The 22,380-nt window shown below is 37.9% G+C and overlaps 5 protein-coding genes across 5 annotated transcripts; 2 read left to right on the top strand and 3 right to left on the bottom strand.

Moving 5' to 3' along the window:
• Window positions 1-53: 53 nt before the first annotated feature.
• LOC148171449 (uncharacterized) lies at window positions 54-1,535 on the bottom strand. The gene is made up of 6 exons (XM_088041628.1): window positions 1,196-1,535; window positions 706-1,154; window positions 555-659; window positions 406-511; window positions 202-360; window positions 54-158 (listed from the first exon to the last, which is right to left on the bottom strand). Exons 1-6 carry the CDS (start codon window positions 1,406-1,408, stop codon window positions 102-104), a joined length of 1,089 nt encoding a protein of 362 aa, XP_087897754.1. The 5' UTR covers window positions 1,409-1,535; the 3' UTR covers window positions 54-101.
• A 322-nt stretch (window positions 1,536-1,857) lies between these two features.
• LOC148171448 (uncharacterized) lies at window positions 1,858-2,973 on the top strand. Its single transcript, XM_088041947.1, has one exon. It carries the CDS (start codon window positions 1,873-1,875, stop codon window positions 2,971-2,973), a length of 1,101 nt encoding a protein of 366 aa, XP_087898073.1. The 5' UTR covers window positions 1,858-1,872.
• An 8-nt stretch (window positions 2,974-2,981) lies between these two features.
• LOC148171447 (uncharacterized) lies at window positions 2,982-3,702 on the bottom strand. Its single transcript, XM_088041948.1, has 3 exons — window positions 3,565-3,702; window positions 3,327-3,520; window positions 2,982-3,281 (listed from the first exon to the last, which is right to left on the bottom strand). Exons 1-3 carry the CDS (start codon window positions 3,620-3,622, stop codon window positions 2,982-2,984), a joined length of 552 nt encoding a protein of 183 aa, XP_087898074.1. The 5' UTR covers window positions 3,623-3,702.
• LOC148171446 (podocan-like protein 1) lies at window positions 3,699-4,895 on the bottom strand. The gene has a single exon (XM_088041946.1). It carries the CDS (start codon window positions 4,886-4,888, stop codon window positions 3,716-3,718), a length of 1,173 nt encoding a protein of 390 aa, XP_087898072.1. The 5' UTR covers window positions 4,889-4,895; the 3' UTR covers window positions 3,699-3,715.
• Window positions 4,896-6,188: 1,293 nt separating this feature from the next.
• Window positions 6,189-22,378, top strand: Reck (Reversion-inducing-cysteine-rich protein with kazal motifs). Its single transcript, XM_088040835.1, has 9 exons — window positions 6,189-6,345; window positions 7,480-7,532; window positions 16,071-16,154; window positions 16,989-17,025; window positions 19,198-19,557; window positions 19,608-19,991; window positions 20,039-20,990; window positions 21,043-21,197; window positions 21,247-22,378. The coding sequence occupies exons 1-9, from the start codon at window positions 6,270-6,272 to the stop codon at window positions 22,002-22,004; spliced, it is 2,859 nt and encodes a 952-aa protein (XP_087896961.1). The 5' UTR covers window positions 6,189-6,269; the 3' UTR covers window positions 22,005-22,378.
• The last annotated feature ends 2 nt before the right edge of the window (window positions 22,379-22,380 follow it).

Raw genomic sequence — 22,380 nt, 5'->3', positions numbered from 1 at the left:
TAATGCTTCTATTTCTAATAAAATTATATTTAAAAGCAGCTTTATTTACTAATATTACACAAAATGCTACAAATGAAAATTATAACAGTTCCTCTTCAATATTACTCATCGCCGAAAGTGCTTATAAACGCATAAAACGAAAAAGCATTTTTAACGACCTGTAAACACAGCAAACTTAAAGCACTTCTATTAACAACTCACCCAAGCAAAACTCTCCAAACTTAGGGCGCCATAACGCCCCATTGTAAGTCTCACCGGTTTTTGCGTCCTCCGAATTATCATGATTTTGGCATGCTTATCTCCATAAGCTTCTCCTTTGTTCCACCCGCTGTAGAAGACGGCATCGGCAATTTCTACGGTCTTCAGAAATCTCATCGTTGCCGAAGACTGTTAATGACAACTCACCCATTCCGCAATCATAGTCGCAAAAAAACAAAAAGTAAAATTCTGAGTTGTAAACGATAGGATATACGGGAGATATTTGATAATGTGGGCCAAGTCAGGCGGAGTCCTAAAAATCAATAAGTAATGAAATTCACGATGGGTTTATTTACCCGTCTTTTGATAGTAGAAATAATCCGAAGCAAATTCCAAAGACACAGGTGAGGTGTTGAATTAGTATCATGCTGGAGTAGGTTTTATTAAGATTTTCTATATACCTGAAGAGGAAAAAATTCCAAGAACTTAATTATCTGTTGAACTTACTTCAAAACAAACTGGTGGTGTTGTATGCTCTCAATCAAATTATGTTTCGTCTTTATAAAAGACGTTTTTATTGCTATTAACTCAGTTAGAATGTGTCCGACAAAATAAAAGAATAACCCATCACAACCAAGAACGACCAATAGTATAGAAAAGGTGGAAACCGAATGCAAGAAAAAAATAACATTGTCCGTCATTGGTGAAAATCCATCCGTTTCTCCGTAAACGATAGCCAGTGGTAAAGCATTCCGATTGATTATTTTCCGCAAAACATACAGAAGAGACAGTAAAAGCAACAAAATCTTGTAAATGCAAAGAAACCATGTGAGTAGTTTATGAACAAAATTCGATTTTCGGTCTTCTTCTTGAAGCTCCCAAAACTTCGAGCTGTGCTTCACTAACCATAAGATCTGTTCTTTTTTAGTCAACAAAATGAATATTTTGTAAATAGCCTACAAAACATGATAAAAAGTTCCAGCACGTTTAATTTTACCTGGTATTGAACGAGCAGCGACTCCGAGGCTCTGGACCAAGTTTCCAAGCCTTTATTATTCAACATTAGTTCCAAATGCCCCAACACAGCAACCGTCAAAACTACAGTCAGCGTAACTGTTCTTCGAACTTTCGCAAAATTGCTGCTTTTTCTCGGATCTAATCCCACAGCGTTGAGATAATTTAGAGGGTCTTCAAAGTCAACTTTACCCATTGTAAAACTTGTAACTACTGGAGGGTTGTTTCAATTATTTTTAAATGTTTGATGAAACAGGAAAGTTGAAGAAGCTTGAAATTGCACCATTTTCTGAAGTCTCGTAAAAAATAGAACAATGTCACTTTTTGTGCAACGTTCGGTTTGAATTTTTCACGATACAAGACGAAAGTTTTCTTGATCTAATTGATTTTGTTGTGTAATCAAAAGTTGGTGAAATGCGATCACGAAGAACAGGATCGATCTTGTTTTATACCTAAAACGATATCTAAAATTTGATTCTTTTGTGCAAAATTTTTGTAGTTTGGCACAGCTAACAAAAGGTGAAAGAAAATGAGCTCTCAAAATTTCATTGCGATAAAACTAAAGTCATCAGAATTTAAATCCATTTAATTATTTAACACAGCAATAACAACAAGAAACATTTTGATAAGAGTTGAAAGGTCAAACATTTTGAAACCAAAATGGTGCAACTCGTGTCAGCGCTCCTCACCATCACTTCTGGAACTCTTGTGCATTCTTCATGTGAAAAATCTTATTTCGTAATCTGTGACTCCTTACAAGACGTAAAAAAGTACGAAGACAGAAACACTTGGTCAGAACTTCTTATTAACAACGAGTGTGGATTCTCTTCGTCTCCAAACCAGCAGCTGCAAAACATTTCTCTGGATGGTTTGAATAGCTTAAGTCGATTGATTATTGTTAATCATTTAAACGCAATTCATGCACTTTCACTTCTTCAACTAAGAAGTTTAAATCATATTACTTTCTACGACAATGTTTTGGCGACACTTCTAGAGTACACATTCACCAACATAAGTTTGGAGATGCTAGATTTGAGAAGCAATGGGATAAGAGAGTTGAATCACGGCTTTGTTTCTTATAGCAAAATAGCGACTGTTGATCTCTCAGATAATAATTTGACAAGATTGGACTCTGACAGGTTCTTTATGTCTACCATCACTAAACTTGTGGTAAGACATAATATGTTAACAAGCATAGGATGGAATGCTTTACCATTAGGTATAAAAAATTTATATCTAGATTATAACGAATTTGAGAGCTTTAGTTTGCCATCTAATAGATCGTTAGACTTAGAAGTAATAACACTAAGCCACAATAAACTCTTTACGGTGTCAGTCTTCAACTTCTACAGTAAAATAAGATATGCAGATTTATCTTTTAATAATTTGTACAATTTTTATATGCATACCGGAATCCTTAAAAATAGGGCACAAATTAACTTTATTTCTCTGGCTTATAATCGTTTGAGAACATTAGATTTACATTATTTGGTACACGTTCCTATTGAATTTTCCATAATTGGAAATCCATGGAATTGTGAATGCGCCCAGGAGTTAGATAAAGTAATATTTAACAAAACAAACCAAATTCGACGAATAAACTGCGAAAAGAAGCTGATGGAAAGTGGACAAGTCCCTTATTGTGTGACTGGAATATATGAAAGAAAGTGTAATCAAACAGATTCTCTCCCGGAAGAATTTTTCCATCAGTTTCAAAATGCGGTAATTGGCAACAAAAATTGTTTTCCTTCATTTGACTGACAAGACAATTAATAGAATCCCAAATTAGTGGAATTATAATCAAACAATAAAATCTCGAAAGAATTGGATTTCTGTTCTCTGTCCTTTCCAATAAACCATAACTGTGCATTTTCCAGTTGGTACCCCACAACTGAACCAATTACAATCCCTCCATCGTACATCAATCGCCCCACTTGTAACATCCCCTTGTCTGCACTGACGTGGTCGTACCCTCCAACAACCGGAGTCTTATCAATAGTATCCAAATGAAAAGTCTTCGCAGTGGTTTTCATCCATTTAAACTTATCGAGATGCTGGGAGCACAGAATCTAAATTTTTTTAATTAAAACTAGAAGAGGATAAGTGGTACAAACCCTTTTAACTTCGGCAGGTTTCTTGACTCCGTAAGCCGCAAGTTTAGTGGTTTCTCCTGGGATAATCTGCATGACGAAAGTACCATGACCATGAATATAAGCTTGTCCTATGTACGTGTCATGGTTGTTGATGTCTTTACCACCAAGGACAGCATCGGAGGGAATCTCCGAAGAGAAGTCTCTCCAGTAGTAATCTTCAAAGAAATGGTAAAAAAATTAAAGAAAAAACCACACTTACCGTGACGAAGAGTCGCTGTGACTATTGGGAGTAGTAAAACAATTATTGGCGTCTGCATCTTGACTGAACTGTTGGAAAGACGCGAGTTTATCGGTTCGTTCTGAACTCTAATAGTTGGGTCAAGACACAAGGAAAAAGATTTAATAAAAATTTATTCAACAAACGAATCAACATCGCCAAACACATCACAAATCTTGTTTACGGCCGCTTCTTGAAATTTCTCCAGGTCTGTTTCTGAAATCCTGCTCTCAGAACATCGCTGGCTGCCATCGGCAAAACAGTATGGATTCATTCCAGAGCTGATAGTCAATCGGTCACAAATCGTATTGGTGATACTGCTATTTTTGATGATTTCCAACATTTGATCCATGCACTTACAACTCCAGGGATTTCCAGAGAGTGACACTGTCACCTCCGCTTGACTAAGAGCGCCTAAGTCTAAATTCATTAATCTGTTGTGTGCTAGCAACAATACGAATTGTCCGCGAACATTCTGCACGAATTGAGTGGTGAAAATAAACTTCTCGATCTTATTATTGCACAGATCTAGATACTTCAACTTTACCAAATTGTTGAATTCTCTACTGATCGTAATAATATTGTTGAAAGACAGATCTAGTTTCTTAAGAGTGGGGAGTTGATTCACATCAACATTCTTTAAATTATTGTGGCTCAATGTCAGCTCTTTGAGTTGATTCAAATTCTCCAGTTCTTGTGGTATTGTATCCAAAACGTTGTGATCTAAATGAAGATGCTCCACGCTTGTAGGTATGGAATTTGATTCAATACTCCCAAGTTTATTGTTGGTCACTCTTAAAGTAGTCACCGTACATTTTCTGAAGGTATCACCAACTAAACTCTCTAAATTATTGTCCGACAAGTCCACAGTATGAATATTGGACAAAATAAAAGCTTTCGGTCGTAACTCTTTCACATTACTACTCCTCAAAGACAACTTTGTCAAATTTTTAAACCCGAGAAAAGTTGATCTTGAAATCGTCTTCACATCATTAGCATGTAAAATCAAGTGTTGCAAGTTCTTACACGAACTAAAAGCATTGCTTTCTATCTTTACCAACTGTTCGTCGATTATCAACCATTCGAGACGTGACAACTCACTGGGAAGTTGCCGAGATGTTAAGGTGTAAGATGGTGTGTTATTGAAGTTTCGTTTTATTAATAGAGCCGTCCAGAATTTTCTTTGAGGATTGTGTGGGACGTCTGAGACACTATCACAAATTGTTATGTAAGATTCTCTACAGGTGGAATGGGAGAAGTTTGTTGAGTAGAAGAGAAGGAGTAAGTTTAGCAGTGACAACATCATGGCGGGTTCTCGATAAGCACTGAGATTTTTGTTCTTGGAAATTCTTATCGAATGACCTTTAACAGTTGGGAAAGAACGACGATGGAAAAAAATGACTTGAATTGCAAAAAGACTTTCTATTTACAGAGAAACTATTTTTTTTTATATTTTTATTAACTTATTAACAATTGCAACCAATTTTGTATTATAACACTTTTTTTTCTGTTTTTGGTATCTCATTTCTTTCTAACATCTTCCACTACATTGATCATTTTGTAAAAAATGTAAGTTTATATAAAAGTTATCTGAAGCAATTATGCGAAGGTCAAAAACATAAACAAATTATTTAACGATTTATACTTAAATGTTAAGAAAATTGAATAAATATTAGATAATAATAATCGCCCTTAATTACACTGCTTTTTGCTTGTCGGTGTGTTTGCATGCATTACTGTTTTACTGGTTGCCTATAAAAATGCTTGTTTTATTTCTTTTTGGTTTTGAAAAAATAAGACAAAATTACAATCAAAAAAATTGTCTAAAATTTGGGGGTAAAATATCAATTAGTTATTAATTAATAATAAAATATTAATTTAAAAAACATTTTAAAATTTCAACTTTATGTTATTAGTTTTTATATTATTCTCTTTGTCTAAATTGTTCTTATTTTTGTGCACATTCTTTTTTAAAAAAAAAAATCAATTTTCCTTAATATCTTTTATTGTTTGCAATGTAAAATGGGGATTTTAAAAGATCCGTTCAAAGTTTTATTATTATTATTATATTTTCTTAGTTCCGGATGTATAAAATTTCTGAAAGTAAAAACTCGTTATATCTAATGTTCCAGAAATCAGTAATTTTTTTCGATTGCCGTGCTTCCGGAAAAAGATTTCGGTACCTAAACATGTACCATCGAAATGAAATATTTATATTATGTTTGAAGGAGTTTTTATTACAAGAAATATTCTTTGGTTTCGCATTTTTTCTGAATTTGATTACCAAATTCTCCTCACATTCAGTTTATTTTTACGTCAAAAGCGACCCACATGACCGCCAGTACAGTAATTGCAAACATCCCATCAACCTCAATTTTTGGATTAATGCAACGAATAAATCCCACTTTCATTTGAAAACCTCTCCTCTTCCTATTATTTTATCCTCGTTACATGACACCTCGCATAAACCGCCACTAAAAATCATAATTTATTAACATGGCAGTTATTCGCACTTGTGGGTGGTTTCGAACCAGAATTGTCCCCGCTCGACCATTGCATTTGAATACCAGTCCCACCACCGACTGTGTCTCTTCTTGTTTACTTTTAGAAATTCAGTCGCTCAACAGTCGTCGATATGAGTGTGTGATGGTTCGTTTCCAAAAGGCGCGTTCACGTGCACGTTCATCATGTCAGTTCAGACTTTTAAAAGTGCTGTTTTTTGCATTGTCGTTTTGATTTTGGTTTTCCACGGATCTGCGCAAGGTGAGCACGAAACCGTCTCGGCGCCGGTCATCAACTATTAATTAATAATTAAGGCTCGTGCTCTAAATTATTCAATTATTTTAGAACGGAGCTAATAATCGATTTTTCACCGTGAAAAGTGTCTTTGTGGAAGAAAACCTCTCAAATTTATGACCCGTTTGGAGATTTATGAGCGACTTTACTAGTTCGTACAGTGAGTCATGAGTGTTTTGGTCGGATTTTAATCGTTCGGAGATCAATGAGGATTTTTGTTTAAACGGCCAGCTGAAGTTTACGACAGAACCTTTTTTCGAACGAAAAAAAAAACATTTATTACGGTAGCAGGAAACTAAAGGCCCGTGAAGAATTTGACGTTTTTTTATCTTGAAATTTCGGTGGAGATCTGATAACACTTGCAGCTGCTTCGAGTCCGAGCTGATTTATTATTTGTTGCAAAGTTTTGGACACACCAAGTTCAATTTCTTTTTGCAACAATTTTATGAAGGCGGGATGAGTCAGTTTTTCATTTAATTAAATAATTAGTGTGAGGTTTACGCAGCAGCTTCAAAAATTGTTATTGATAATGAAAGTTTAATCGTTTATGCTCCATAAAAATATTCTCGGAATAACTTAGAACTGCAATGCTAATAACTGTGTTGATTGATCTCGTCGTAAAGCTTTGATGTGTGGTGAGCACGTGATCAAAGAACTAGAAATAGCCTCATTGTAGTGGTTTGCTAAAACTGTTGGTTTCGTCTTCGATAATTTATGACAATAAATCGAAACCTTTCGCTTCGGAATGTCAATAAATGTCTCACTCCGATCACTCTATTTTATAGTTTCACTTTCAGATCAATCCTTCATCCCGTCACGTTCCCAAAGATAACTTATTCGGAGTGGTCAATTTAGCGAAGAAAACAAGCGAATCCATGATTGACAGGCCATTATGGGCATAAATAAGCCTCCGGCTTGCCAACTCGTTAGTTAACCTTTTCTGATCGCAATATGCAAATTATTAATATGCCATCGCGCATTGGCAATTTATAGACGCAATTTAATTTGTTGTTTGGTTTTTTCCCTCGTCTCCAGACTGATTTATCCTGTCACAAACAACTCAATTTCGCATTCCTGATGTGACAATTTTTCCTGTTGCAGATTTAATGTGCTGTTCGCATACGACTGGCTCTTGTCGAAGTGTGTGCGAGAAGGTGAGTGAAATTTTATTTTCATTTGTAAATGGACTATGTAAATTGAATGGGACGGGTTTTGGTTTTATCGGATGCAAGTTTTGCCTCCTGGGACGGTTTGGTGCGAATTAAAATTGCTATGCTACGAGGGGAGAGCTTGTTATTGCTGTTGACAATTCACCGAAACTAATAACTTACTAGTTTGAACATTTTAACATTCGAACTAATTTTATTTGGACGCAAAATTGAGATACAGAGTGTTGAAGTTTCTCATTTCTTGTATACATAAACTAGAAAAATAAATTTTAAAAATTATTACAAGACAATTATGGAAAACGTATTGGCGGAATAATAAGATAAAAATCCCGCATTGATACTGCATATTTCAAAATAGCAACCAAATAACAAACTTTAATTTTTCTATAAGTGCGACCATTTTTATTTCTTAAAAATTAGTGTCAGACTGAAACTTAATAAGTGCACTTTTGTCTTTAAAAAAGACATTGTGGACAAACTTCTGGTTTAGTCGGCACAATTTTTTTTCCACTCTGACGTTTCTGCGACCATTTATTCACTACTTTTATTTTTAAGCATATACTTCTATTCAACTTTAAGTTATCGAAAACTACATAGAACGGACAAGAAGACTTATTTTACTACTATTTGAGTACATTTTTGATGCAATTAAATTTATAACACTCTTGTTAAAGTAAGTTTTTAGGCACAACGCATAAACGACTAAGTGCATCAATTTGTATAAACGATACTTTGCTTTAAAAGTATAAATAAACGTTTTTTTGTTTTTTTTTTGTGTATACTGTATGATTAAATGATGTACATAAAAACTACATTTAATTTGATCCAATTTTCAAAATTTTGAGCCGTAAACCTATATTTTTAGAAAACGTAAAATTTATTACTTGGCCGCCATTTTGAAGTATGTACGTAGTGTCAAGTAATGTAAATAAAGTATTTTTCTTTTAAAAACATGCTTAGTTAGCTACATTCCACCGATATAATTCGTCGAATTGACTTGCAAAAATTTCTAGAAATGATTTTTTTAATCTACGCATGCGAAAATGCGAAATTTTAACACTCAGTACATTACAAACTGAAGCATTCTGGCTAAAATTATCCAAATTTTATAGAGCATTGCGTTCTTGAAGATACCAAAGATTCATTGAAATTGGAAGAAAAAAAATCGAATTTAGAAGACGTCCAAGTTGTAACCAGTCAAAATCCGATGACAATCTATGGAGATTTGTTGAATAAAAAATTAAAAATATCCAACAGCTGAACTGATTAGTTGGATGTCTCAATTTACATAAAGACGTTGTTGTGTGATGGCACATTGCCAAGGAATAATCACAGTTTCGTCGAATTATCCAGTAAATATGTGTAATATCAAATAACTATCCTGTGGAAGATAACTCTAACTTAGTTTATTCATTTATGTAGAACTTCTTAATCCACTCAGCCCACTGTGAGATTTTCTTATTTACTTTTATTTGTTTGTTCAGTTTCCACCGTTCGTTTTTTATTTATTTAAAGGAGGTACCAACGTCTTCTTTATTTAAATGTGTTAATGGTTTCACATTCCAGCCGAATTTTAAGTCTAACGCAAAATCTCGCTTTATATCCGCTTTTATAGGATTTTAACTCGACCACGATAAAAACCAGCAACCACATTCACGTATCATGAGACGGTGTTGGCATTAAATTAATTAACTTCCAGTCAAAGCGACAAAGAATGCACACAATTAAAACAGTATTTTATAACGCGAAACTGGTTTAACAACAAATGACTTTATCAAGAAATACCGGGGGAAATATTTCATAAATTAAAATAATTTATTTTCTGGTCTCGTTGAGGCACCCCCACTATAAATAACAATTACTGATAATTGCTCTAATTGAATGGTCAGACCGTGATGTAAGAAACGGCCTCTTGAGAGAGCTCTGCGGTTGTAAATCAGCAGCAATAAAATATTTACTGTTATAATAAATGTTTAAATATGAAACGACTTTTATTAGGTCTAGACAATCTGTTTGTTACCAATTTAATTTACATGACTTCTCCGTGGACCGATAAGAGGTTATCACTGATAACTTCGAATTGTTGGATATAGAAACAAGAGAAAACAGTTTAGTTGTTCTAAATGCACGAACAAACATTTGTTTGACCAGTAAATAAAGATGTTAGCGAAACAAGGCGGAAGTCGGGTTTATTTTATAAGCAGATGGCTGTTAACAGTTATCAGTGCGTTGGTTTATCTATGGATAAACGGCACTTGCTGGGGAGTTAATGAAATTACGCCAATTTTCTTTTAGTTCAACTTTTTGAAATAACTGCGTTAAATAATTTTCTGAAAATCTATTTGAATTTTGAGCTGCTAAAAAGTGGCTTCAATGTGACCACTGCGCCTATTTCCTCCAACTTGTTTATTTTTTTTGAGTCCTTTGATTTATTTTCGTGCCGAAATCTCTTCAAAGAGCCGCAGGCCCATTGAAATATCGTCGAGGCATATCCAGAAGCAGTGAAAATTTACGATTCTGTTCAAACAAGCGTCTCAGTATCAAAAGTTGCCACATGTCAGGGCCGCCGCTTTTCTTCTATTTCCCAGTTTTTTCTGATTAATGTGGTATCACATTACATACCCAACACATGTTCTCCCGATTATGATTGGTGAAAAGAGAAAATAAATAGAATCGAGTTGATAAAAAAGCTCCCGAAATAACCGGCGACTCTACAAATTATACAGTTAAAACAAACACGCGCCTAACGTGGATTTATTAGCTTAGGGTTTGAAACGACTTTCCACATTTCTGTGGAAACATCCGATAAAGTTCCGACGCTTCGACGCTTTGAAGATCAAAGGAGCCGAAAGCTCGTGTTCAGAAGGCTTCGGCGGAAGGAGCACAGGTTAATGAAATCGGAGAAAAGTGGTACTACATTGTAGCAGCTCCTGAATGTTCATGAAGACTGTCTCTGAATAATTGCGCTAATGGCTCGTTAGTGGGTCAAAGACCCTGTTAAGCGTAATAGACAATAACGCATTCGAGACCGTCTTGCGATGACAATATCCACCGAAAATCGTGGAATTCGTAATGAGGCATTGTCGACAACGTCCGATCGAACACAGCCGGTAATAAAGATCCCATTAAGTCCGATGGAGACAATGCCTTCCCTCCTAAGCATAATTAAATATTAAAATTGCAAATATCAGGCAGATCGTTATGAGCACTTATTATGGCCGTAAATTATTAAACAATTACCACCCACAACGTAGTTGTGCTAAACGTTTGAATAACGTGACCGGATGTGTGGCGCTGACTTGCCTGGCAAGGGTTCCGGCGATAGATGTTGACGGAATAACAGATTGCAATTTGCAGAAATGCACCATGAGTAGTGCATACGGCTCGAAGGACCGAAAAGTTACACCGATTAATCACCGAAACTAGGTTTACTAGCGTATTGTTTAATATCCCGTTCCAAACTATTTCGTAAATAATAACAACATCAAAGAATGACGAAAATATAAACGATATATCAAAGCATTTTAGTCTCGCGGGCGCTTTGTTGTTTTAGGTGTGATAAATATGCTTTTCAGTTTCGTCTTTTTTTACGGACACGGCTGCTCGTATATCTCGGTTATTTATTAAAAAAAATATGTACGAGCAAGAGACGCGCACTGTGCAGGCCAAAGACTTTATAGCCAGAAATACATTTTGGAATTTTGCCAAGTCGCAACCGGTCGCCAAATCTAAATCATCACTTTTATTCGTTTTTCATTCTTGGACGAGTGTAACTTAACGAAGTGCTACCAATGTTGGCTACACCTGGTATGGTGTTACTTTACGGGCTGAGTCCAAACGGCGCCACAGATTTGACTCGGGTTTCAGCTCTTTTTGGAAAACAGAGTTTTTCGTGGCGACAATATTTGCGCAACGTGCCTTCAAAGTTTACTTTGACTGACATCACCTCCGCTATTTCTGGGACATTATTTTAATCCCGAATTAAAATCGTGGCATTCCTCATTGTGTTTTCATGCTGACATGTCGCTCTAGCACACTAAATTTAACTGATGAATAATTCCAAGCCGAAGCGAGCAGAATAGAAAATATGACAGAGTACAGGAAATGGTTTCGGCATCTCCTCGTTGAATACTAAATACCTGAAAATCATCGTTTTATTAACACCCTTGATGGTCTATTTTCCCGATTTCACAAAGAAAAAATGTGATGAATGGCAGCATTTCACGCTCGACAATAGAACGATTGTCGAGTGTTTAGTGTAGGATTACTGGGTTCTTTCTGGTAGCATAAATAAGACCGGCATGGGGTCTTTAGACACGGTTAAATCTGTCACTCAAGACGGAAACGTGTACAAAGGGCGATTTTCTAGATCTTTTTAATTCCATCATCGAATTTATCGGCACTGCAGCTGTCGCGAAAGTGGAAGAACGAAGCTCACGTGTTAGTAATAAGACACGAATATTCTAGCTTTAATCCAATTCTCATTTGTATTGTTCTCTTTGAAACTATAAAACTGTTTTATGGACAGTGTCTTGCGCTTGCCTCATTAATATTAATGGATAAATGCGGCCATTATGCGACTATCAATATGAAGAACATGTCGCGGTTGTGAGAATGCTATAACTTCAATGCCGGTTGAATAAATACCTATTTCGAATAATATATGAGCGGGTGCTTTCTGGGAATTAACTGGCTTACATGCAAGGAAGGAGGAATATAAAGACATTGTTAATTAATGACAAGATTGGAAGTGTTGCGGTTGGGCGAGGAGAAACGCACATGGAAAGACGCTACTACCATCGATTTTCAATATCGTAGAGCCGCGGCTCTTTCTTTCGTTTATAAAAAATTCCTGTCGTCTTATTTCGTATTTTTTTGTTTTTTGTAAACGCTTGTTGACATCTTCAAGATAAAAAAAATGATTTCACCAAAAATCCTTGAATTTTTAAAATTTGGTAGTTTCCAATCAAGTAACAAAGAATTTTTTAATATAGTTTTGAATTCTCCGAGATTTTTTATTTTCTAAAAAAATGCCTAAGGTTTTCTAATATTCTTTAGGATTTAACAAGAATTATTCAGGCTTCTGAAGGATTTTCTAACACCCTCTAGATTCTTCAGAATGCTTCGAGTTCTTCAGGGTACTCCAATACACTTCAGGGTTTTCTGGTGTCCTCTGAGATTCTGTAGAATTTTTAAGGATCTTCCAGAAGGTTTATACAGTTCAATTTAAGAATACGGTTTGATTCTAATTGTAAGACATAATCTGGGATTCTTCAGAGTTCGATGAGATTTTTCTAGAGTTCCTGAGATTTTTCAGGATTTTTTACGTTATTCTAGGATTCTCTTGGATTCTCTAATAATTTCTGCAATTTCGTAAAAGTTTTCAGTACTTTTTAGCGCACTGTTTCAGATTTATTCTCTATTTGTTGCTTCATTGCGTTTTTCGCGTCTAGTTCTTCATTTTTACAATTGATTTGTTTTTCCGTTTTCTTTATTTGTCTCTCACTCTACTGTTTCTCTAATCTGCACATATTTTTTTCTTTTTTCTCTAAATTTCAAGAGCTCTAACAAATACTCCGCATCTAAATGGACTGCCATTCATCTTTTCTTAATTTTTCGTTATTTTTTTATTTATTTTCTTAATTTTAATTCTTTATTTCTCTTCTGAATTCTTAGCATTTATATCTGAATTTGATGGAATTGGAAAAGTAGTTTTAATGTGATCATTTCGTTTGTTTTAATTTCAAAGTTTCTATTCTACTTTTGTTTTTATGGTCCATGCAGTTTTGATAAAACATTAAGGAATAAAAGAAACAGTTTAAAATAAAAAGTCCTAGGAATATGTTCGTTTACCCATCTAGAAGAAGCACGGAAAAATTTTCTTCTCAATAGTGGGCGCTTCACCCGATAGTTTATATAGCATTTTTCTTCCGAACTGTCAGTCAAATCAAAAAATATCAAGAGATTTTTCTCCATAAAATTTTGAGTAAGATGATTTTCCCACCATCTTCCATAAGTGCGAGCAACGTCTCGCTCCAGTGGCTTTGATCTTCATTTTACAAAAAACTAGTTCTTCTTTTATCTTAATTTTAAGCTCCTATGCGTTTTTTTTATTTTTATGATTACGGAGATCATGCAGATCAATTAGTTCTTGCAATTTTTTGTGTCATTTTGCTAGAATTGAACAAGTGGCTCCAACGTGACCCCTGCGCCTTACTTTTTCGTTCATTAGAAAATGTCAATAGGTAAGCACGCAATTTAAGTCTTCTTTAAACGAGCTCTTCCTCTGAAGTTGTAACTCTGCCTTTCTTTCACCAGATGCTCACAGCCTCACTTGTCTTCCTGACACCCAACTAGCGAGTGAATAATGCCTTTTCCACTCTATCGAAACAATATAAAGCTTTCACTAAGAAAACGTGTATCTCCGCGTTGAAATCCGTTAATTCTGTTTAGACTGTAGCAATTATTAGTAAACACTCATTAACCCGAAGCAAACATGTCGACATTAATGGGGTTGTTACATGACGCTCTAATGAAAAATGCTTTTATGCAAACGAGGAATAAAACACTCATGAACTTCCTCCCTTGCAGTGCAGAAACTTCTAAAAGTGCCCATTCTTGACGCTGGAAGCTGGTTTTATTCCCATTTCGTTTCACAGCGGCGTAAACGTCGCCCGTAAATAACGCCCGTCTTGAAATAAAATTTCAGACGTTTACGGCTGTAAAATAAACAAAGACCGTTAAGATCATGCGAAATTTTTAATACTTTAACACTTGTTAACCTCGTAGTCCATAAATGCAACGTTTATTTATTGTTGCGTGCATAAGCGCGCAGTTGCATAGCGGAAAATTAAACTCGCACCTTTTACGAGTAAAAAGTCAATTACGGGCACAAGCAGAAGAGATCCCTGAGGTGCGTGGATTCGCATGGACGCTTCATTAGAATTTTTCGGTGGGAAAATTTCAAATTTTGTGATTCAAATATGAAATTCGACAAACGATGGCGTGAGAAATGTGAGGTCAACGAGTTAAATACCACAGTATTGTCATCATTATTTACGCTAATGACGGCTGATTGTGCTAATTTTGTAATAAAATTACTTTTTTCGGGTTTTATTGCCGCCGTCGTGGGCTTTAGAACCAACTGAGGGTTTCTTCTTGTCCTTGCGTGAAGCCCCAAGGCCAATGCCCAATATGATTAAAATCGTCGTTCCGATAAAAGACACAGATAAATGTCTGCAGGTCCCAGCAGGTACGACACCCCAACGAGAAGCAACACATCGAACTTACTCCCATCTGTCATGGTGTTTACCGACCTTCATCTTGTTCCTCGACTTTCCTTTTGTTTTGTGAAGATAGTCGTCGGAGGCCCTACCTGCTATTGAATAATTCAATTAATTATCCGAACACGTCTTAGTGTCCACTTCTTTACATAAACATATCAATTTTATTTATCGCAGCTAGTGCGTGGGGCGCATTCCCATCGGAATTGCACCAGCACCATTGTCAAGCACGGTGTCAAAAAAGTGACTTTTATGAGCTCAGAGCTCGTGGTGATAAATTCGTCGGGGGGCCATAAACCTGCCCGTAATTCATCCAATCCGTTTCAATAAAAGGCTACATTTCGCAATGTTAAAGATCCGTATGTGTTGGTTTTTTTTTTGGATGCTGCGCTCACATGTGGAGCCCAGCGTGAGAAATACCATATATTTCTATCTTCTCGCGACTCTTATTTATGACGGCTGTGTTTATGTAGATTTCGAGATTTTATTTTAGCGGCCCACGGGGAAACATGGCGCAATTGCCAGCGTGAAGACGTTCTTCATTTCGGTTTTGAGAGGTCTCTCTATATTTTTACCCTCCTTCAAAGTATGGAGTGTTTAGTGTACAGTTAAGTGTTCTCAGTATCGCTTGAAGTTAGCAGCAGATGTAAAGTTCGGTTATTTCAGGCCTGCTGAAAGATAAATGAGTTACATTTCCTTTCAGTGCACGAAATTATCCCGATTTATAATCGAAAGAATATTTTTCAAATTGATTCGGCGACACGGAGTTCTTAATGTACACTGTAATACATCATAATTAATTTAAGACGTTTGATGAATTGGGTTGTGGCATGTGGTAGCTGCAAAAATTCAAAACAATTATCTGATAAGATTGACCTTTGACGTACATTTCTTCGGGAAGAAACGTGACTGGTGTTATCGGTTGAGAAGAATAGACGGATCTTTAATAAACGAAATTGAACTTTGAAATTGACAAGTCGTTGCTGCGATCAAAACGAGTTCTTTCAGCGGACTAATGGCTCCGAATCCAGGTGTTAACTACTGAACTAATAACCATCTAAATTTAACGTTAATAAGTGTGCTCTCAAATTGAATAAACACCGCGAGGCTGTTGCTCTTATTATAACATCCAAAGTAAACAAGTTATTGATATGGATATTAAAGAGTTCCTCATCTAACACCTCTCTAAATATAACCGTTAATGAAACCCAATTAAGTTGTTTACTTTTTATTGTTTCAGATATCATTAGCGCAACTCGCCGCCGATGGCCGTTTACGAAACCAAACGATCCAAGAAGTACAGAAATTCTGTCCGCTTCAGCTGGTAAGGCATCTTGTTCTTGTCACTCAACTAAACGTTTGATTGATGTCGAGGAGATAACGTTTTTAGAAATAGCTGCTCGTGGATGTCGTCTCTTTTAACGTCGACAATATTTTCCAAATTCCTCGTTTACAGCCCACGATATTTCACGCGTTGGAGATCGCAGATAAGAAACTATAAAATATTTCAATTTATTCTTTGGGATTATTGTCGAGTTTTATTGCTTCATCTCGCGACGCGATAACGAGGTTTTGTCTTTTTTTTTCAACAAGAACGGGTCTTGCGGGAGGTTCTTGTTTTACTGGGGGCTTCTGGGATGTGTCTTTGACAACCACTTGTGAGGTAGACTAATTAAAACCACAAGAGAACAGGCGTCTGGTTTCGACAAATTAGGGGTGAGCTCGTCAAAAGTTAGCAATGACTGCATTTGCCTGCACTTGACAAATTGACCGAGGGGTGGGCGGGGCTAATCTAAATGGGGCAAATTGGCCTAGAATTACTCCACAAAGAACAAAGTAATGTCGAGAATACAAATGACAGCACAAGAAAGGTAATTTGAATCAAAAGAGACATTAGTATTGGAAAGTAAAGAGTGAAATTGACAACAGTTATTGAAGTGATAAATGATCGCTTTGTTGTAGAATTTTGTACCCGCGGTTGAAATTCCTGCAGCTTAATTAATTTCCACGTTACTGTACGATTGTAAAATCGGAATCATTAAAATCTCCTCCGCGAATTTAATGTCTTTGTCGTGTCCCAGCGTGGGTAAGCGAGAAATCACAAATAAACCACGATTTTATCTCACTTTAATGAACTAATAAATTGCATCTGTTTCAGAGCACATTTTGGGAGTGCCTCAATGCGACATTCAAAGGTAAGAGTCTTTTTCCTTCACTTCGACATCCGGTCCCCGCACTCATTTACATTTTCATTTAAATAAAGAATTAATTAAAAAACAACAGCGCCTCGTAAATAATCCAAACCAACAGTTCGAACAAATTAATAGACACGTTTAATTTAATTTATCGGGACAGGTTAGGTGTGTTTGAGGCGATTTTTTGATTTATAGCTTTTGGCGCGGTCGAGCGCTGTTAAATCCGGCGAAAAACTTCGTTTGGCACAAAATTTCGTCGTTGAATCTGAATTTCTTCGTCGTGGGCAGCAACTCGTTTCGATTTGGAATTCTGGCGTTGCATACGATTACGCTCGCCCAGGAAAATGAGATTACCATATTCGATGACATGTCATAATTTTGAATGGGACCTTTGTTGGTACAACCTGCCCATCGACGTGGACAAATAAGTCTGGTTTTATTATTGAATTTGTGGCGACCGTGCCTTCGATCATTATCGTTCTTATTAAAAGTCCCAGGACCATCGAAGACCCAGCACGAAGGCGCGCCACTCGCTTCGCCCATAAATCCACCCGGTGGACATTTGAGCACGCTGCAGATTCAAGTAGCCTCGTATCGCACATCTGTAAATAAACCACCATGGTCAGGGAGCGGAAAGAAAAAAGGCGCTTTAGGGGCGCTGTGCACGAAGAAAAGGCACGGAATTAGCATCTGCAGGATGGGATTGGAAAGTTTTCCTTCCTTTCCAGTAATCTTAAAAAGAAATCATTTCTGACAAATTGTGATTACATTCATTAAAAGAAAACTGAAGACCGGATGATCCTGACAAAATTGAGCTCTTCTTATTTTCGCTGCTCGTCCGATAAAAACTTAATAACTCATTAAACGAAGTGCAGATTGTGTCGACACGAAATTAATTTTCATAAATTGCATCCACATCGTTCGACATTACCGCAATCCATGAAGCGGAACTCGCATATTTATCAAGCTTTTGCCAGTTCTCATCAATCATCGCGAAATTTATTCTCCAGTTTCGAATGTACAATCATTTAGTTACGATAAATTTGTGTCTTTTATCAGCTGCCATTTATGCAACAATGGTGGTGACTCCCACATTTACCGGTTTTCGAGAGCATTGGCATTTAAATGGGTTTTCTCTATGGTATTTGGTACTTTTTCGAAACAAACTGCTTTCATTAACAATGGTCTGGAACTTTTCGATTTTTCTACCTCCATCAGAAAACGAAAACGCCAAATACGTTGTCTCAGAAAAATGGAGAAAAAGTTCTGTGACATGTCCAACTGCTTCGTTTTAATGTATGCGCATAATAATTTTACAGGTAATTAAGCAGACACGTTTAATGTATTAATTGCTCGTATAGTTTAATGATCACACCTCTGTTTTATGGGGACAAGTCTTCAGGGGGCTGTTAAAAACGGTGTGGCCCCCACTTCAAACCACCGTAAGTAGAATGAATGAAAATGGAGCCATCTCTTCACCGTGCAATTACTCAAATACGTAATTTATCCGCATCGACAGTCCGTCGAGCCATCACCAATGATTAATGAACGCTCAACACTTGTTTTAGAATGCTTCACATTCTTACAAGTCTATTCCGAGTCTCCTTATGTTCAGAAAATTTTGAAACATCCTGCAAAGATGTCGTCGAACATGTTGCAACAGCTCACGATCGCTTCTTTATTGCCTTGTAAGCTGGTCGCATTTATTGTTTGTGGTTGCAGCAGCACACGAATTTCTTGTCCCCATCTGCGCTTGCAGAGCCAACGGCAAGATAAAAATGTCGGAGGTTATCTTCGAGTCATAGATTATTTTTCATTTAATTAAAACCGCGTCGAAGGATTGAGTTATTAACAGCGTACCAACATTTATAATTACAAAAAAAAATCTTCCTTGGTTTGAGGTATGCAGAAAATTAATTAAATGATGTTGGGTAAATATGAGCATCAACGCTTATCTGCTCAGAGTTATGGAGCAATAATTCAAGAGTCGAGGTCCCACAATTAAACTCGCCTCATCGCGAGTGGGATCTTCGGTTGGTTAATGAGGTAGGATTGGAGTTAATTGATACGGAGATGCAGACGCGTGTTCTGCAGAAACGAGACTGCATTAATGGCCAGTTTCACATTCTTGAACAAATTACAATGTGTTGTAAAAGTGCAAACCTCTTCTAGATATGTCCAGAGGCGAATCCTGGTCGGGCCGTTTCTGCTGTCCCATCCCCCAAAGCAGCAGCTGTCGCAAAGCATGCATCACCGCAACGTCTTCAGCTGATTTGGTCCACGGTTGTCGCCAGAGCGACGAAATCGACTTCTTCAGCTGCTTGGACCGACAGAAACAAGGCGAGAGTTGTTGCAGCAACGCCAAAACCGAAGACTGCCAGAGAGTATGTGTTGACATCTTCAGGAGTCGATGGACGCCGAACTCTAGTCTCAGACTCAAAGTGCAAGAAACTTGCGAGAAGAACAGTCCGAAAGTTATGGAGTGTGTCAAAGACTTCATTAAAGTCACCCCGGCCAAGAATTTACACAAAAGTAAGTCATTTTCTTGAATTAACGTGATGAGTAACAATTTGATTCAACAGAAATGCACTGCTGCGACATGTCCAACCACAGCAAGTGTCGGGAAGCGTGCAAGAAACTCCTCACCACGAAGAACATAACTTTGCAGGAAACCATCGATGGGCTCCAGATGGGTGGGTGCGGACTCCCGCTTCCGCAAGAGTACTTCTGGTCTTGTTTCCTCAAACCGGCGGAGACTGCAACCACGTCGGTGGAGGTGTCCAGAATCGAACGCGTTGGGATGGACTCAGCGAAGTGGCATTGCTGCCAAAGAGCTTACAGCCACTCCTGTCAAAAACTCTGCACGAAAACCTTCACCAAATTCTGGGCTACTTCCTGGGACGAGTTCCATAATAAGTGTTTATCGCATGTTTCGGAAGAGAGTTTGAGGAGCTGCATCGATGAAGGTAACTTTTCTTCAGCTTTTACAACGGTTAATAACTCGTTTTTTTAGTGGATGAGCCTTGTGAGCTCGGATGTGATGGTCTCAGCTTCTGCACGAACTTCAACAACCGCCCGACTGAACTCTTCAGGTCTTGTAACGTGGACGCTGATGAAGCTGCACGCAACGACGTCGCGGTGTGGCAGTTCCAAAACAAATTAACACTCCCAGGGTTGACTCTTCCATTGAAGAACATCTCTCAGTGCTCCCCCAATGTATGGAAAACCGTCGCGTGCACTCTTCAGATCAAACCATGCTCAAGGCACTCACATGCCAATCAAATCTGTCGTGGAGTCTGTTTGGATATTCTCTCCAAATGCGTGGATTGGGAAAGGATCTCCCCTGAGCACTCAGCCGAGACGATTTGTGCCGGATTGAGTCCTGAAGACCCCAACGTGTCTTGTGTCGATCTCCAGAAATTTCTCTATCCGTCCGAACACAACTACCAAAGAATAAACGAACAAGTGTTCTCTCCGTGTAAAGGAAATCCGTGTCAAGCCCATGAAATCTGCCTGTTGAACAAGAACTGCGTCCATGGTACGAACTGTCTTCCTTTCACGTGTGTCCCAGGGTGTAAACTGGGCGAAGTGAGCGAGTATATGGTACCACATGGTACCTACGTGCGGATTCCTATCCATAACAACAACAAACCGAAAGGTTGTCTGAAGATTTGTAAGTGCAACATGGGCAAAATCGAAGAGTGTCAACCTTTACTGTGCGTTTCTTTAACGCCGTGTCTGTTGGGAACTGCGTACCACCCTTTACATGGAACCTCATTTACCATGGACTGTAACACGTGTAGTTGTTTCGCCGGAGAAGTCATTTGTAGCAAGAAACAGTGCGAAAGCAGTGCTCTGACTGGTGAAAATACAGCTTACACGACGCTCCCGTGTAACTGCTTGCCGCACCACGTCCCCGTTTGTGGTAAAGACGGCAATAGTTACCCCTCAGCATGTCTAGCAAAGTACGACAACTCATCAATCGCTTTTCTTAGTGTTAACTTCTTGTCTTTATAGGTGTGCCGGTCTGAAAGACTCCGAGATCGAACCAAGCCCTTGCGACGACCCTTGTCGCTCTCACAACTGCCCCATTGGTCACAAGTGCGTTCCTCGCCCCCAAATCTGTCTTTTCTTAATGGAGCAACACAAGGAGTGTAAACAGTACGAATGCAGTAAGTTAACTCAACTCAGGAAGCATCAAACTCACTTATTTTTGTATAGTTAATGGTACGACGAACTGTCAGAGTCTCTCGAAATCCCCCGTTTGCAGCATCAACAACACAGAATACGAAAACTCTTGTATGTTGGCCCATCATAACGCGCGGCTCTCTTACCACGGCCCGTGCTTGCGCAACTGCCACGAAGGAGTAGTTTGCGGCATCAACGGTCGGACTTATCCTTCAGAATGTGCCGCTTGGGCCGACATGGTCTCCGTGGACTACAAAGGCCGCTGCAGAGTCGTCGGTCTAATCAGTCATTCTAAAACCCCCCAGTGTCCCGACGTAAAATGCCCACCTCTTCCAGACACTCAATGTCTCGGTATTACACCACCCGGTGCTTGTTGTCCTTTGTGTGGAGGCGCGCTACGTCTTCTCTACTCGAAGAACCAAATCCACCGAGCACTCTACGCCCTGAAGAACTCCGACACCGACTCGTTAACACTCCGAGCGATGTTGAAGGCCTTAGACCGCCAAATCCAAGTCGCTCAGTGTGTTCTTCGCGGGTATTTAACAGTAGAGATGGACATCTTCGTCGTTGTACAGACCACGGAGAGATTCCCGTCGGCGTTACAACTGGAAGCTTGCGTACGCGAGGCAGAGAAGATCGCCAGTTTGATTAACATGCAAAGTCCGAGAATTGTGAGCGAGTTAAGTTTGAGTTCTTTGACTCTGGCGAATGCGGTCCATGTTAGTGCCGCTGCGAGGATGAAAATTGTCTGTTTTCTATTGGGAGTGGTGGTGTTGTTAAAATTTGTTTGATGCAGGAATGTTACCAAAAATTTGATCTCATTGAGCGTTCGTGACAAAAGGCCAAATATGATACCAAAGATTTGACTGTGTTGCTCCTTGGAATTAGTGTTTTGGACGACTGTGGTAAAGAGCCGTATTTAAGTGCCAAACAAGAAGTAATTGGCCAGTTTCTAGCGATTCTGTGATATGTACTGTAAATAGTTGTTGAGTTATTAACAGAGATGTAAATAACAAATGTATATAAAAGAGAGATTATATCGCTTGTGTATCTGTAGTCTTTAGGGTGACGTTTTGTGATTGGATTTTACCCTCACAACTGTCTATTGTTAGTGTCATTTTTATAACCAAACCGTTTTGTAATTTATTAAAGAAAATACATTGTTGG

Source organism: Gnatocerus cornutus, chromosome 7 (assembly GCF_029298725.1).
Source record: "Gnatocerus cornutus isolate USDA-ARS CGAHR chromosome 7, icGnaCorn1.1, whole genome shotgun sequence".
In the NCBI taxonomy this organism is placed as follows: domain Eukaryota; kingdom Metazoa; phylum Arthropoda; class Insecta; order Coleoptera; family Tenebrionidae; genus Gnatocerus; species Gnatocerus cornutus.
Note: the sequence above shows the minus strand (reverse complement) of the source record. Positions and strands in the feature narration are given on the sequence as shown.